This window comes from Haliotis asinina, chromosome 7 (genome assembly GCF_037392515.1).
Source record: "Haliotis asinina isolate JCU_RB_2024 chromosome 7, JCU_Hal_asi_v2, whole genome shotgun sequence".
Lineage (NCBI taxonomy): Eukaryota > Metazoa > Mollusca > Gastropoda > Lepetellida > Haliotidae > Haliotis > Haliotis asinina.
The window spans coordinates 22,057,924-22,075,134 of NC_090286.1; the positions used below are offsets into that span (position 1 = coordinate 22,057,924).

Sequence of the window (17,211 nt, forward strand, 5' to 3'; positions counted from 1 at the left end):
AGACAGCCAACTGTACTAACCTGTGAATCATGGACCCTTGTTGACACTGAACCACATCCGATCACACAATAGGTGATTAAGGTTAGGTGAGATGAAATGGTGTTTAAGCAAAGACCACATAATTAATCTATTATATGGTCCCTGGTTTAACATCACATGTCAGAATCTATTTTGCTCGTATGATGACATGCATGTGTGTGTGTATGAGCCTGACTTTACTAGACCAGACATAAGCTGGTTTCATTGTGCTAATTCACTGAGATACCATGCCGCAGCATGAATACCCAGCTCACGTTATGCTGAATCTTAGCTGAGAAGTCAATGTTGTACCCACTAATGTTGAGTGCCAGGGACCAACAAGTACCATATTCGAATGTCTTTTTATATGGGATTGAACCTGTGACCTTCTCTTTGTTCAGACACTGTAACCACTACACTACAGAGGTGATGCTAAGGTGATTAAGACTGTTCCCAGTACAGAACACAGGTAATCAAAACACACCATCCCTCTGTCTCTCCAGGTCCTTGTTACGTCCCTGCAACATCTCCATTTGACGGCCATGACTTGCCGCTAGTTGGGCCAGCTGCGGATCAGGGTTCCTCCTTGGAATGTCACCCTACACAATACAAAGTCCAAAATTAATCTAATGTTAAAATCTGAAAGATCTAAAAATCATAGCTGTAATTTCAGGATGTTCCATGTTGGACACTGCTCTTCCAAATTTCTCATGGAAAGACTGGGATGTAAGAATCATTTTGCCATGGAACCATCAAAATAGCAACTTATTGCATTTTAAATAACCTAACCAGCAGGTGAAGACATCACAAGGTAATTTCAGGTCGTAGATAATCTGCCTCATAGTCATTAAACCATGACTACAATTTTGAAGCAAAAATTTGAATCTGTAAATGAGTGTTCATCAAAGTGGCATTATCAAATTTGTCAACAAAACATATATTATATTCAAGTTCCATAAGCACCAACAATTAAAATTGTAACTGAAATGAAGAGACAGTTGTGCATGCTAATTAATACCCCTAATGAAATCCTGGAATAACACAAACGAAAAAAAACTTATTAGAAAAGGGATTTTCAGTTATCACATATCATTACCATTATGTTACATTTAACTTACAAGGTGATTTACAAAACTAACAATATCATGTTAGTCTCACAATACAATATAGGTGTGTGCAAGAATAGGTGATCATCACTGATCAGGAATAAGATATCCAGCAAACCCACGTCACACAAAAACTAATCTGTGATCACAACAATTACACATGAAACCCCAAACACACTGATTATCTCAAAGCACAAAAACACAATAATTACATGCAGTTAGTAAGTGCAGATAAACCACAAGTGGAAATGATGCCAGTCAGCATCAGGTCTGATTGTATAACTGAAAGCTAACAATATTCAACTGTGTACAATAATGTTTGCGGCACAGGTTTCATTTTAGAAACAGGTTCTATGCCGTCTGCAACTTTTGCCACTAATCCCAATCACTAATCATGTAAAACTCAGTTTGACCTTGTAAAATCAGAAAATAAAGTACCTTCTTAAGTACTTGAGCTCAGTCTGCCTAAACACTTAACACCATGATGTTTTACGATTCCAATCCATTTTAATTAACTTATTTGTGTAACCAACCATAAACACATGTAAAAAAATGCCTAATTAGTGCAGGAAACAAAAGTGCCAAAGTTTTGTTTTGGTTTACGTATTTGTTTGTAAATACTTGTGCATGGCAAATGGAAAACAAATACCAAAGCCATTTTTGATATTCAAGAAGACATAGTAATATCATGCCACTTGTAAACTGTCTACAAAGTTGGCCCCTTTGGTTTTACTGTATAACGTGACATTCACTATTTTATGCAGTGAATGTTTCACATATAATTTTGTATCCGATACAATTGCTTAGGATTATGTATCTGTAAACCAATTTTCCTTGAAAGTATCACATACAGATGACAGTGAACAACTATGACAAACACGAACAGTATAACATGCTGTGACATGCACTGTGATGAAGTGCCTCCACTGTGTGTCTGGCCACTCCAGCAGCTGTAGGCCATCACTGACTTACTTCATCAGGGAGGTGGATGCTCATGCTAGAATCACTGTTCATGGAATAAGTACTGTGTCTGCCTGTAGGGTATGCTCGTTCTCGTTCTCGGAGTCTCTCATACTGAAATATGACGGAATGCATGCTGAAAAATCATTGTAGAACATGATGATGTCACATGTATTATCTGATTCTACTTCCCATATCTAATCCATTCAGCAGCTTAAATCTTATCTTACCATGTGCTCTTGTGCATTAAAAGCTGATCATGTGATTCAAATCAAGTATTATGATAATCATTTCAATATGGCTGAATAACTAGGGATGGGCATATGTGACAAAAAAAGACTGACACATGCATGACCGGCTTTGAATCCAAAACATGAGGCCCTCCCCTACCCCCTCAAAAATTAAAAAGTCAATGAGTAAGTTTTGACCTTTTAATGATGAGCCAATAAGACAGAAGGAAATCCATCTACAGTCTATGGAATTAGCCCTCAAGATGAAGCCATGTCTTACAATCTACTACGATCAACTTGTACTAATTCATTGATACCAAGACTAATAGCCATTGAAAATGATGCCAAAATTCAGGTTCTAGATGTGATAGACCCCTAAATTTTTGTGAACAAACTGTATCAATAAGTAATCACAGTATGTGGTATTGGGATTTTCCAAAAGCAAGCCCTCTTGTTAAGAAGCCTGTCAGCTATTATTTTGAAAATGTTTCCTAATAGAAGACCAATTGGCTTGTGTGTCAAATTCAAAAGTGTGTCAAATGAGAGTTGCCTCCCCTTTCTACAATACAAATTGTCCCTGTTATGTCTTTCTATATTTGACATGACGAACATATCTGTTAACATTGCTGAGCGGTCTTGACTGCAATGATGCTGTGTGCAATCGATTGACTCAGCTGAACCTCAGAATTCTCATAATCAACTTCAAACATTTCAAAGTTTTCAAGAGTTTGAATATTTAATTTAAAGTTTGTACGTGTTCCGTTTCATTGCATAGTCGTTGCAATATTCGTGAAAGTAATATCAAAAAGATTTCCTTCACTAATTGCCTTATGATTCTGTATTCCATATGTTTGTCACTTTCCAAATATAAGCCCAATTGTTTCCAAAGATAAGCCTGGGCTTAGATCTGGTGTCAAAGTTCAACTGTCAAAAAAAAAAATTTCGTATAGAAGACCTGGGCTTGCTTTCCGAAACCCTTGTATAATTATTATGTATAATATCTGAAATCATTGTGTGCCATGATACTGTTGGCAGCATCAGGTGAGTATATTGGGAGCAATACAAGGCCAAGAAATGTCAGATAATCTGTTTGGGTGGAGCATCGTCTCAGTTGTCACAAATGCTTGATGTTCAATATGCCATGCTTACAGAAAAGTTATGTTCCTCTCAATAACAAATCCACACACATATCAGGACCAGTTAAAGATGTTGCAAGACAATCATAATAAAACAACTCATGATGCAATCTTGTTCTATGAACACAATTTAGATTACAGGATTTCTAACCTTAAGTAGCCATAAATGGCATTAAAGTGTCTCAAGTATTTATGTGTCTAACAAAACATTATATCACTTAATGCTCAGATATGTTGTCTGACTGTATGAGTGATAGTAGGGGAACCTCATGACATTTTAACAAGCACACACTGATGACCTTCACACATGTGTGTACCATTTTGTGTAATTCATGAACACAAGCCCCATTGTGACAGACCAAGAATGATAATGGCAAACCTGTGTAATGAGTACTTTCATAATGCAGTGGGGTAGCCCTATGGTTTAAGTGGTTACCTTGGTTCGACTCCTCAACTGAGCACAATGTGTGAAGACAATTTTTGTTTCCTTACTGTATTTTTGCTGAATTACTGATGTAAGCAATTCAAAACTTCATTTATTTACTCTATAGCAATAGAAGTTGAAAAGCAACTAGGTGTATACTTACATCGATCTGAAGCTGCCGTACATCTTTATGATTAGATAAATGAAGTCTTCCTTTGCTTTTTTTCCCCACTCCAGCATTGAGTTGCCGTTCCGTGTTGTCCAGTTTGTCTAGAAGCATCCGTTCCTCCAGATCCCTGACTTCTCGCATACGAGATCGCCGATCCTTCAGAGCCTGGAGTTCGCTTACCTTTTTGCGGTTAGGCATTTTAGAAAAATTTAATTGCTGCCTTGAAATTAAATTTTTCAGAAATGTGTCAAGTTCTTATGAAAAGTCAAAACAACAAGACTTCTATGATCTTGTTGGTTGATTCTGCCATGAAGCCTAGCTAGAGGCTCAGGGCTTGATATTTTCAGGCGTTTCATTTTGGAAAATATATGAAAACTTTGTAAATTCATATTGCCAATGGATAAATAAATTCTGCCAGGAACACACTTGAAATCCACCCAAACTCTTGAAAACAGTCAAAAGATGAAAGCAAATGAGGCTAAAAATGAAATCTAAAAAGTCTGGAACTTCCCTTCAAACACTGATGGAATATTTTCATAAATTTGAGATCAGATCTTCTAAGCCTCTCTCTGACGAGAAGTCAAGCCCAAAATGACTTATCCGGTGAGACGTGACTACTGGCAACGGTCATTGCTATCCAAACAACTCCAGTGACAAGTCTGATTAGTCGTCTCACATGGAGAACTCACATAGGGTGAAGAATCAATTTCAAAGGGTACATTATGAGAGCCATCAATTTGATTGCAATAAAAACACATTCACAAATTCATCTTTTATGAATACACAATGCCATCTTTTATGTCTTGAATAATACCAACTTCCCAAGCAAATACACGCTGGCCATGTTTTGATTTGTAACTAGGTATTTTCAATATGGCTACCCATTTAAACTTGAATTGTCAAGCAGATCCACAACTTTCTATGGTTTATACAGCATGCCATAGAAAAGGCTAGGTATATGTTGACAATGCATAAATAGATAGGCACTTGGCCATGATAGAATGAAAGCTTTCTATGGTCTTGAGTGGAGGGTATAGCCAAGCAGGGAAGGACAATTACAGTGGGGATAGATTGCTTGACAACAGCATGCTGATATAGAATGTTAGGAGGTATGTGGCAGTAAGGTACAAAACATTAATACAACTGACAGCAACGATCTGGGGAAATGGACAAGATCAATCTTGAAATGCCAGCTGAACATATCAAGTGGAACAGAATGTCTCTTAAATGAAAACAAGAATACACACTTATCCTATTGAAACACTTATTTGATAATTCGTACTTATGAGCAATAGCATGACTGTATATAAATCTGGATGCAATAAGAATATTTTCAACTGACAGCCATTTAGTCAGTGCTTAATGAAAAATACATAGCCAGATATGTTATTTGGCTCATATCTGGACTCTGTGATCTACAATCTTGGTATATCATTACAACTTACACTTATAAACATAATAAACTTTCATACCTCTTTACTTTCAGTTCCCCTACTCTGACGAAAATGTTTACAGCCACAGCAATTGACTTATTTTGGACACTGTTTTGTAATAAATTATGTTCTCAAGAGGACAAGTAAATATATGAGGGTGTGATGTATAATGACGAAGAGTACATGTAAATGAGTGAATTTTGTTTTATGCCGTACTCAGCAGTATTCCAGCAATATGGCAGCAGTCTGCAAATAATCCAGTCTGGACTAGACAATCCAGTGACCAACAGCATAAGCATGGATCTACCCTACTGGGATACAGTGACTTGTAAGTCAGTGAACTTGACCACCCAATCCTGTTAGTCGCCTCTTATGACATGCAGTTACAGAAGATCAGTTCTAACCCAGATCTTTACAGGTACATGTAAATGATGACATTAGGATCTCACCAGTTTCTCAGAGACTGTGGTGTTTCCATTCTGAATGCATGAAATTAGATCAGGGGAAGCAGTAACTGTGTGTTTATATATGTGTACATATGGGACATGAGAGATGCAGAAACAAACAACGGTCATGCATAGAATAAAGGTCACACAAAACAAAGAACACACAAATATAAGCAATTTTATTCTGAACAAGAGAAACTGAAACCAAAACTCAGCTACAAGAAGTAGATAGAATGAAAAACAGTATTAACATCAAAGATTCATGTATTACTATCAATATGTGAAACTTGTCAACAAAACATTGTATTTGTTTCACTAGAAATCTTTAAACAAATATATGCATTTTAGATTATCCATTATTATCATGATTATGATATTCAAATATACATGTATTAAAGCTTATATCTCATCTATATGATTAAAAAAAGATGTAATATGACATATACTCAGCAAAATAACGTTTGCATGCATATGTCTGCATACAACATATTTTTTGTATTTTAAAGTAAATTTTGACAGCACTCCTATACCAAACAGCAAAAGAAATGCAATTTTTAAAAAATGAAATGTCCTAAAAGTAAGCATTCATGTTTCTGTCTTTCATTTAAAAGCTAGACAAAAAGCCAGAGGTGCATTTCTTTTGCTATTCAGCATATTTAAACCATGGGATTAAGCATGATAAAATTTGAAAAGTATGAATGATCATAAGTAATTTATAACTTGGAAATCATTAAAACAAATGGATTCAAAGAGAAAAATGGGAATATTTAATTGGATAAACACATCAGAAAGCAGGGTATGCTAGGCTATGCATGGAACAGGGTTGCAGCGAACATGGCTAGATACAAACTTGGTACACAATAAGCTGTTATCATGGAAATGTTGCCTTCCAGCAGTGTATATATTGTTTGACAGTATTGCAAACACTCATCACCAAGCTTAACAAAAACACATTTAAGATATTATAAAGTTACTGTTTTGTTTTAATATAATGACGCCAAAGATGGAGTCTGATGGCATTAAGAACAGCTTGAAATAAAACAGTTGAACATTCAAACCACATATGCACACAAAATAACATGACAATAACACTCACCTTTTCCCCTATTGTCCTATTTTTTTTCTGTAACCATTAAACATTATGAAACTTAATAAAACATAACAATTCAGTAAATGCACTGAAAGAGTAAAATAGCTGCTGGTACTTCAACATTTAGGTCAAGTGACCTACTTTTCTTGTTTTATTCATGTTTGGATACAGGAGGTAAAAATGAAATTAAGACTGAACAGATCTGAGTGAAAGTAATAAATAAAAGTCTGTCATATTGTAATTGCCTTATGAGTATAACTAATCATTTAATCACTGTTTCTTCTTCGAACAGTTCAAGGATTAATTTATGCAATCTGAGACACAGATAATCATCCCCAGTTTAAGAAGTCAGCTAAAATTTCCAAAATTTAGTTTAAAACTTTAGAATTCATCGTTCATAACACAGAAATGATAATGCCTGTAACTAAAATGAGACCATTCAGATTAAAGAAGGACTGGCCTCTAATGAACTGACAGTCAAATTCCTTATACAGTCTGTTTTGCATGTCTGTACATCAAGACTGCTTATTCAAGCTATTGTCAGAGTGCACCTTTAATGGTTTATAATGGGTTTTGTTTAGTCGTAAACAGCTCCCCCAAACTACATCATATGAGACCTGAGAAAACCAAGCAATTTCACGCCACCTTTTCACTGCATTTCCCTGAGGTGTGGGGTATGATTCACTTGACCCTTTGTAAGTGCATTCCATAAATTGCCATCCCATGGTGTTAATCAGACTATTTTCATGCTAGGCACAGTCACAATGGCACTGAATGTGTAATAAAAGAAAGTCTGCATGGGTGATTCCCAGTCCTCAATCATTTCCATTGTTGAAACCAAATCATTTATTCACCTACGGAGACAAATCAATGAAGAAGGTATTGCCACCTTTACTTGCTTTGTCTTTTATATTTACTGCCTTCTAGATTATTCTTGGTTCATGAAAAAGGATATTGCTATTACTTTGGAACTGAAAACTTCTGCTCAAACATGTCACAGCATATTTCATATATGTTTTATCCACTATCTAAATCTACATCATATGTACGAATCTATCGAAAAAACAACAACAATAATGACAATGAACAAAATAAGAAACTGTCTTCGTATCATCTATACATGACAGAAAGGAAAGACATCAATAAAATCAGAAACCAACACGAAATAGACAGGTGAACTGAAATTGCTGCATCAGGCTTTTCACATGTTATACTATATATTCGTAAGATCCACAAACCCTGTGATAAAATTATGACTTAAGGCAAACATCTTATTTTCACATGTGTCATTTAGCCTTCTTCACCATCAATTTTAAATGTAAATGTATGATGGTTTGATCTTTAACATTGTTTAATGCAGGTCTCAGCAATATTTCTGCTACATGATGACAGTCTGTGATTAACTGAGTTTTGACCAGACAATCCAATGTCCAACATCATGAGCACTGGTCTATACAGACATGTCAACCAAGTCAATGAGCATGACCACCCAATCACATCAGCCGTCTTCAGACAAGCATTGGGTTGCTGAAGATCAGCTCTAACACTAATATTAATGGGATTATCAATGCAATAACATCACTCACCTCTGGGGACTCTGGTCTGGGAGAATAGTCCAGTATCCTTGTAGTCCTGCTTACAGTGTTCCCTGGGCAGAACTTGCCCTTGTGTTTTGCAAGCAGCCCAGGGCTGGTAAATGTCATGTTACACTCATGACACTTCCAGATTCCTAATGCTGATGATGACATGGTGACAAGTAACTGTCTCTTGTCACTTACATCATTCTGGTTTCTCAAATGTCACAAGTCAATTCTGAAACATTATGAAAACATTTTAAGATTTACTGTGAAATGAGAACAACATTTCTTCTACAACCTGCCCAACATCAGTCCGAAATAAACAATTACAGTAGTAATTTGCACAGGTCCATTTTGAGGACATAAACTGTTTATTGTCGAAATGATTTTAACATTGTTTTACATTTTTCAAAATTTAGGATGAAAGTCAGGGGTCACTGTACTATGCCAGTTGTCAGAGATATGAGAGGTTAATGCATTCAAACACTAGTTACTTTAAAAAAAAACATTTAAGGAATACAGGGTCCCTCTTAAGTTTCTAATGGACTTACATAACTATTAGCCTCAAGTCTTGAAATTTACTCTGTACATAACCTGAACAGCTAAATGATAACATAACTTCATATTTACCTGTGCCCTCAGGTTGTATTACATATATATCACAACTCCTTCATAACTTGCATACTTTTCTTGTCATATGTACATTACTTGTATCTTGACATAGAGCTATGTAGTATTTGAAACTTGTTACATCGGATCAATATATAGATAACTAATAATTGAGAAAACAAATGTAACCAAAGAACAAAAATACTGCAATTTTTTCTCAGTAAGTGTTTCTATAAATATAAACATGACAAGGAATATACCTAAACATATATGAATAATGAGTGACTATGAAAGTAAATGGTGAAGAAAACATTGCCAGAAATATTCTGTGCAGTATCATTTCATGAAAATAACAGTACATGTAATGTTGAAAGCTAAAACGTGCATATATTTCTTACTTTTCCTACTCTGGAAACCAAAAGAGTAGAATATATCGTCCTACATATAACGTGCTACACATATCCCAAGTGAGTGAAATAAAATATCCACTCATGTTATTTCACACAAAAAACACCCAAAAAAGTCTTCAAATCTTCGTTTCATCCTTTTCCAGAAATGTAATATAAATAAACATGATTACTGTCATTTGAAAATGATCAATCACATATCACGACAGAATCCCTTCATTTTGTGGAAGCTAATTATGACACAGGGAGCCATTCATTGTAAAACTGCTTAGCTAGCAAAAGTATTTAGTTCTGAAAACATGAATTCAAAATAAAATTCGGATTCTAAAATTCCTTAACTAAACCAGTCACGGCTGGCTAGCTGTTTGAGCAATTTCTGTTTTTATTATTGAAAAATCGGTAAAGCATGCTTCAAAATAAACTTATGTCAGCCTATAATAACTGCAGAAGGATCGCGATAATTATGGCCTGTCAGAAATTGATAACATAATCTATGCGACATCTACAGTCGAGTCGACCGTCCTATCTTGTCACTAGCAGACAACTTTCCGAGATGACATTTCCGAACATAATAAACATTCGGTTTTTCCTTAAAACGATATGTTGAAATATGAACAATGACATATACCGAATAATCACTGATGTTGGCAAAATCATACCTTCAGATGATCTAAACCGGCTTTGCGCCGAAAGTTAACACAACTTTCTTTCACATTCTCTTTAGCTGTGTTCATCGACCGCCATGTTGTTTCTTGCTGCGCACGCACCTGTTTCGCGTAGCCTCATTCGCCGTTGTCATGAGAACGTTGACATCACATGACCCACCCCTCCAAGGTAAATAAAACCTCATGCTCCTCAGAGAAAAGCTCTTTTATGACAACAGTCGTTTACGAATCGGAACGGGTTGTGAAGTTGAATAGCGACTTGTACCGGTGTAAATACAGGCATACCCATTCATATTGCTTTAGCACGCTTGTAAATAGAGTAGATCCGGCTACATGTCCCGGAGATCAATAATAATCTGTAACTAGAGATATTTAAATCTGCAATAATAATATTCATAAAGTGCACTAATAAATATTCATAAAGTAAGTAACCTTCATGAAAAGAAAACGAAAAAAAAATTCAGGTCAACTCATCTCTGTTTACAAACGCCAACGTACAGAGAAAGAACATGCTTTGTACATCGTAAAAAACTGAAATTATTTTTAAAAAATTACCACTCACAATATCAGTTCCTACATGCAATCGCGGATAATATACAACAAACAATCCAAATCTTTTGCTGTTGATTATGACAGGAATACTTTCAATACCTTTCTGAACACATGTTATATATTGTCTGCCGACATGTATCCAAGAGGTGGCATATGACATATCGCTTTCATTTTCTGCAATTATTTTACAAATATTAGATCTATACCCCAATGTGTTGTGATGACTCATAACACGTGAACCACATTACCCACATATGTGAAACTTATGGCTTTGCTAATGATCCCTTCATGATAAAATGGAAAGTTTACAAACACTGGACTTCGAGAATATACTATTTCACATCGTCTTGTATCTATAGTGTCATAGGTGTCACTATATGCTTATAGTTTGTATGCATTTCCTCATTGCTTTGACAGTAATGTCGCTGTTAACTGAACAAGCATGTTGTCCAAAATAAGCCGTTTCCCAATGTCCTTAGCACACTACTTCACTGTTCTATGCGAGGTTCAGAACATAAACTGACGACCAAAAGAAACTTTCCCACTTTAAGGGACAGTGATTCAGGGCAATTCCCTAGGGACTGAATGATGCTCTTGTACCCGTTTCCCCACCAGTAACAGTATGCTGATGTTTTTGTCATATGTTTTTTATTTATTTACTTTTGTTTTGCTGCGCATCACCCCACTTTTGTTCCGAAAGTATATTAAATGACCACGGACTTCGTGACAATGAAGTGTGCACCCCTTCTCAACAATATGCATCTCCTCTTTCTGAAAAAGCTGTATCCACCCCTGCCTAATAACAAACTAGCAACAGGTAGACAACTAGCTGGACGGAAGGACGATTGGCGACAACGCAGTGGAATCATCTCGAAACTGTCGGACCGAAGATCGACAGTCATATAGAAAGTTGACATGGTAGCCTGTAGATGTCGACTGCAAAGGATCGCCCATCCCAGTTTCAGGTTATTGTGTTCAAACGGGAACAGAAAAAACACAATGAAACCTTCCTTCACTAGTACTTCAGTGGGGTGTGTGAGTGAGTTTAGTTTTACGCCGCACTAAGCAATATTACAGCTATATGGCGGCGGTCTGTAAATAATCGAGTCTGGACCAGACAATTCAGTGATCAAGAACATGAGCATCGATCTGCGCAATTGGGAACAGATGACATGTGTCAACCAAGTCAGCGAGCCTGACCACCCGATCCCGTTAGTCGCCTCTTACGACAAGCTGAGTCGCCTTTTATGGCAAGCATGGGTTGCTGAAGGCCTATTCTACCGGGGGACCTTCACGGGTCAGTACTTTAGTGGAGGGAGGGGGCCACCAAAGAAACGGAAATGTCGACTTTTGGAGACCGGCAACTTGACTATCACGGAGAAACTTCAGACTAAACACATCACTACAACGCTGTTTATTGAAGAAGTTGCTGCTTGTTTGCCTTTGAATGAAATATACGAAATGAATGAGAATTGCTCATAATTTAAGGTAATGTATGAAGAGTGATTGTAATATCTTAAAATGTCACACACACACACTGCCATTGTTTCCATGATTATTTCTACATTGGCAGTGTAAACTGTTGCGCCAGGCCGACGCGTTCTGTTGAAAGGGTATCGAAGGTGCCCTTGAGCATGTATCATTTTATTTCAGAACAGGTTCTATACATGGGAATTAAGATAATACAATCTGCACCAAAGGCAGTCAGTGCAATAGAATAAACATAAAAAAGATTAATATTAACTACATTAAACAGGACACGAACAGTCAGACCAAGGGGGACTACCCCCAAGGAAGACCAGTACTTTCGATTCCTGACAGTCAAGTTGCCATTTAGTGCTTACATGGAGCTTCATAGAAGACAGCATTGTTTCTGGTAGCAGTGCTGTGACAAACCTATAGGTCTTCGGTTGTCCGTGGTTAAACAGGGCATCTGCCCAAGGAGTGGTTGAGCGGTTGATTGGCGACTGAAACGAGGACAGATCATGCGAAAAGACGTTGACAGATGGTACCTTTACGACTTGCTCTGGTAACCCACGTGGTGATGATACAGGTGGCCATATGCTAAATCCGGAAATGTCGCTCTTGTTACAACGCCTTTTTATAGGTTTGTTATGTATATTTCAGCAAGTGTGTTCATTGGTCAGTGATAAATCATCCTGTACATCAACATTTGAACGAAGATGTTTAGAAAACGTCCATGTAACGTTTCGCTAAATGTACTGGAAATGTTTTCTACAAAGATTTTATTCACGTGAATTTACATGTTTCTAGAAATGTTTAATCATACTGAAATAAATCATACTATACAATCGTATTGTGCATGTACTCATTTGGCTATCAAATTTTAACAATTTTAGAAACTATTCCAGAAAAGCTCCATTGTTTTGTGATAAAACATTATGTAGATGTCAACGTTCCCAGTAAACATTTGGTTATCTGTGTTTCTGAAACATATTCAGTTTTGTGTAAGCTTTTGCTCACTTCAGAGGAACAACAGCACCTGTTTCCACAATATGGGGACGTTTTTCGAAGGCTTTGTTGACGAACAGGATCGTCCCAAACTCGAAATTACGAGAAAAGTAACGTGAAAACACTAGAAATTTCAAGAACATTATTGAAATAAAGGAATGGATGTGAAAAAGTTATAAATTTCGAGTTTTTTAAAGTAACGAAAAATGATCAAATCGATTATTTACTGACAACCGCCACAGAGCCGGTCTATTGATGACGGACTAACAAAACATATTTATGAAACTACAAGTAAACAAACTGTACAGTTTCAAATTGTGTGAAATTATCGACTGTATTTTTATTGATAGGTGATAATACCCTTAATAAGCACTGGGTACTTCAACATCCAAAATATAGATACGCAGTCTAGACTACCAGTTGTCCGACTTTCATTTTTGTGGAAGTCGCGGTGGCTGAGCGGGCTAGGCGGCTGACTTTGTGTGCTGGCGATTAGGTGCCTGACTCTGAGGGTGCGGGTTCGAATCCCGGATGGGACTCAACCGAAAAAAAGTACTAGAATTTGTACTTTACTAAGAAAGTGAAATCCCAAATATGACACATGTTGCATTTGACCACTTTCTAAATGGCATCGTGTAATCAAAGACCTTGTATAAATATAAACAACACAAAGTAATGTGATCAAATGAACACATGGAAGACGATTTAAAAAGGACAAAAACGAGTACCTTCGCATTTCTTCAAAAGCTCTTCGAACGCGACCAACGTGTCGTTTTCCTCCTCTCTATCCTGTGTTCCCACGGGAGACAGCACAGCTCGGTACATGGCCTTCAGTCGTCTGCTTCTCAGTGGGCCGGAGTGCTAGACAGATTTGTGGACAAACAGCGACTCGAGAGTGTCCGGAGACTCGGTCATGTGAGTCAACAAACCAAGATCTGCCAATCCTGACTTGAACTGTTCGATTTCCATATGTACCCTGATACAAACCGTGAACTAGATTAGTTTGTGGGTTATGTCAGAGTGTGTCAAAGTAGGACATATGGACACCATAGTGGTAAAGTGAACGAGTATAGATTGGTATGAATACATCTTGGTAATCTCTCATGTTGTGGTCAAGATGTTTAGTCATAGCATGTAACGACGTTACTGCTCCGACGCAAGCAAGAAAGTTGACAGGTCATCAAGACGTGAACGTTCTGACAGCAATACGGAAGGTGTCTTCTACAGGATAGCTATGCCCTACGGTCGGCGATCTTCCTGTGCCATGGTTTCTTTGTCACCTACACCTCGCAGCTCGGTTGTGGTGGAGCAGCTGATGATCTGCAATAGAAAACCAAAATTTACATGTAGCACTGGCCAAAACTTTTTCACCTACAATAATTGATGGGCTGCCTTAAAACAAATTCTAAAGTATTCTACAATAACACCTGAAGCACAGATGCTATCCCTGACTACACAAAGCAAAGCATTCCAAAAAACAACAAAGCGATGTAATTCTAAATTCCTCCCAGGCCAATAGCAGTCATTAAAGTTATAATCATAATTCCAATTGTCTTGACAGTTACAAGTACTGGACATGTGGTCTAGAAAATTAACTTCAAGCATGGACACGTGAACTGGACTAATAGTTTCAACGACGAACACCTGAATTGGGAAACTAGTGTCAAGTAATCACATTGTACATGATCGTGGAATAGTACTACCTTTCCTAAGGCAATACGTTTGGACGATAGTTGTTTTTCCAGAGCTTTTCCCGAAGGAAATGTAACTACATGAGGTACAATACCAGTGGAATAAGGGAAATTAGAAGATGGTCGTAAACATGACAACAAACTACAATCCCGTGGAACCAATCTAGTCTGGAGAGCACCTATCCAGAAATCCTACCTGCCTACGACTGGGATAAATATCTGGTTTTCCTTAAGATACGTCGTGATAGATTTGGTTAAAATCATGAAATGAGGAAGAACTTACACGAAAAAGCCCTTTACAGTTCCATCTTCTGCGAAGTCGTTTGAAAGTTTCTTGCTCTGGAATTCGACCGTAAGCGGGTACTGCAGCTTCATGTCTTGTTTCCTCAGGATCTTAGTAACAATCTGAAGGATGTCTTTGTAGTTGATTGTGACCGTCACCTCTCCCATTTCATCAATTGTGTTGAACCTCCACAAGCCAAGAAGCTCACTTAGACTCAATCTGAAGACACAGATCACATCAAAATGTATCTAATAAAAGTTAGGTCTTTAAGCATGGCCATTTATCATAGGTATATATTTTATATTTCACTGCTTAAGACGACTGGACAAGATGGACAATTCTGCTTCCTTGTAGATAAAAAGTATGAAACATTTCATTGTTGCACTACAACTTGTAATTTCCTTGTCTTCAGGAAAAGTGTGAAACATCTTAAGAACAGTCTCTCTCAAATATTATAAAATATCATTGGCATCATATTTCATTGGCATTTTATAAAGGTAAAGCCTTTATTTAAAGGGTAAAAAACAATTGTGGCATTTGCAACAGTTGCAAAATAGTCTTTGTTTATGACGAAATATATGAAGTAATAATCATTTCGAAGGATTTTGTTGTTCAAGCTAAGGTAACCAATCAGAACACTGATAGACACGAGAGTGCACTGTTGTACGATTGTTGAGCTACGTACTACGTGAAAAAGGGTATAACAGTAGTGAGATGCAGTTAATTTGATCAACCTGTTACGTATCTCCCAACTTATTACCGATCTGGCAACCAGAGTTGGACATACATAGCAGGGGGTTGCACGGCTGTCTTGTTGATGATTGTTCTGACTGTTGCATGGAGAAGGTAAAGTATCAGTTATCAACGAAAGCAGAAGCTACATTTGGCGAAGGTAAGGCAACACTTGTCAAAGAAAACAGAAACTTCGTGTGAAGAAGTCATATGTTGTGAGAGAAAGAAGGTTGGTGTGAAGAAGGTAAGCCAATTGTTGTGAAAGAAAGAAGGTCCGTGTGATGAAGGTAAGCAATTTGTTGTGAAAGAAAGAATGTTCGTGTGGAGAAGGTAAGCCATCTGTAACCAAGGAAAGCAGAGGGTTCGCGTGGAGAAGGTAAGACATCTGATATCAAGGAAAGAACAAGGTCCGTATGGAGAAAGTAAGCTATCCGTTATCACGGAGAGCAGAGGGCTCGTGTAGAGAAGGGAAGGCGTCACTTGTTAAAGAAAGTAGAGGCTTCATGTGGGGAAGGTGAGCCGTATGTTGTCAGAAAAGCAAAACCTTCGTGTGGAGAAGGTAAAGCATCACTTATCCACACGCACAGAGCCTTCGTGTGGATATGTTAAGGTGTCTGTTATTAAAGAAAGCAGAAGCTACCAGTGGAAAAGTGGCTTCTTTCTCGTAGGTTATTTATAACTCAGCACATTAATTCGTCAGCTCATCTTCGTAATGCTGAATCTAGTGTTTTCAATGAAATTGAAATATCAAAAACAGGTGTTATGGTATACTTATGTTGCTCTATTGTTCTCCAGACGAGTATTCACAGGACTCGTGGACAACTACATCACTCCTATATTGGATAGGGGTAGGGAAACTGTTCACAACCGTCGTGAAAACATCTGTGGTGAAGACGGCATTGAAATCATCCCGCATGTGCGGACCACGTGTATTCCTGACAAGGCAAATGTAAATGTAAATATCAACATACATATATTCATCATACCCATGAAAGGTACACATAGAATAAAACAGTAATCAAGTTATGAGCTTGAACTATGTATTACACATCCAATTATTACAAGTAACAAGTCCAGAATAATTTCTCTTATTCGATTCGATTTTCAGTCTAAAGTATCAGTCAAAGCAGATGAAGAGGGTCAAAGTGATAAAGGTTCTCCTATGATTATTACTCACTGATATCCACGTGTATCACTTTATTGGGTTTTTT

At 37.2% G+C, this 17,211-nt stretch overlaps 1 protein-coding gene across 1 annotated transcript in view; it reads right to left on the reverse strand.

The window, feature by feature from the left end:
• The window catches only part of LOC137290738 (uncharacterized), a 50,704-nt gene extending 40,356 nt beyond the window's left edge, over positions 1-10,348 (reverse strand). The window contains exons 1-6 of the mRNA XM_067821854.1: positions 10,265-10,348; positions 8,599-8,824; positions 7,019-7,045; positions 4,038-4,223; positions 2,097-2,198; positions 503-617 (exon numbers count right to left, since the gene is read on the reverse strand). Of these exons, the coding sequence (XP_067677955.1) occupies positions 503-617; positions 2,097-2,198; positions 4,038-4,223; positions 7,019-7,045; positions 8,599-8,760 (592 nt within the window). The 5' untranslated portion in view covers positions 8,761-8,824; positions 10,265-10,348. The remainder of the gene's footprint in view (positions 1-502; positions 618-2,096; positions 2,199-4,037; positions 4,224-7,018; positions 7,046-8,598; positions 8,825-10,264) is intronic.
• Positions 10,349-17,211: the final 6,863 nt, after the last annotated feature.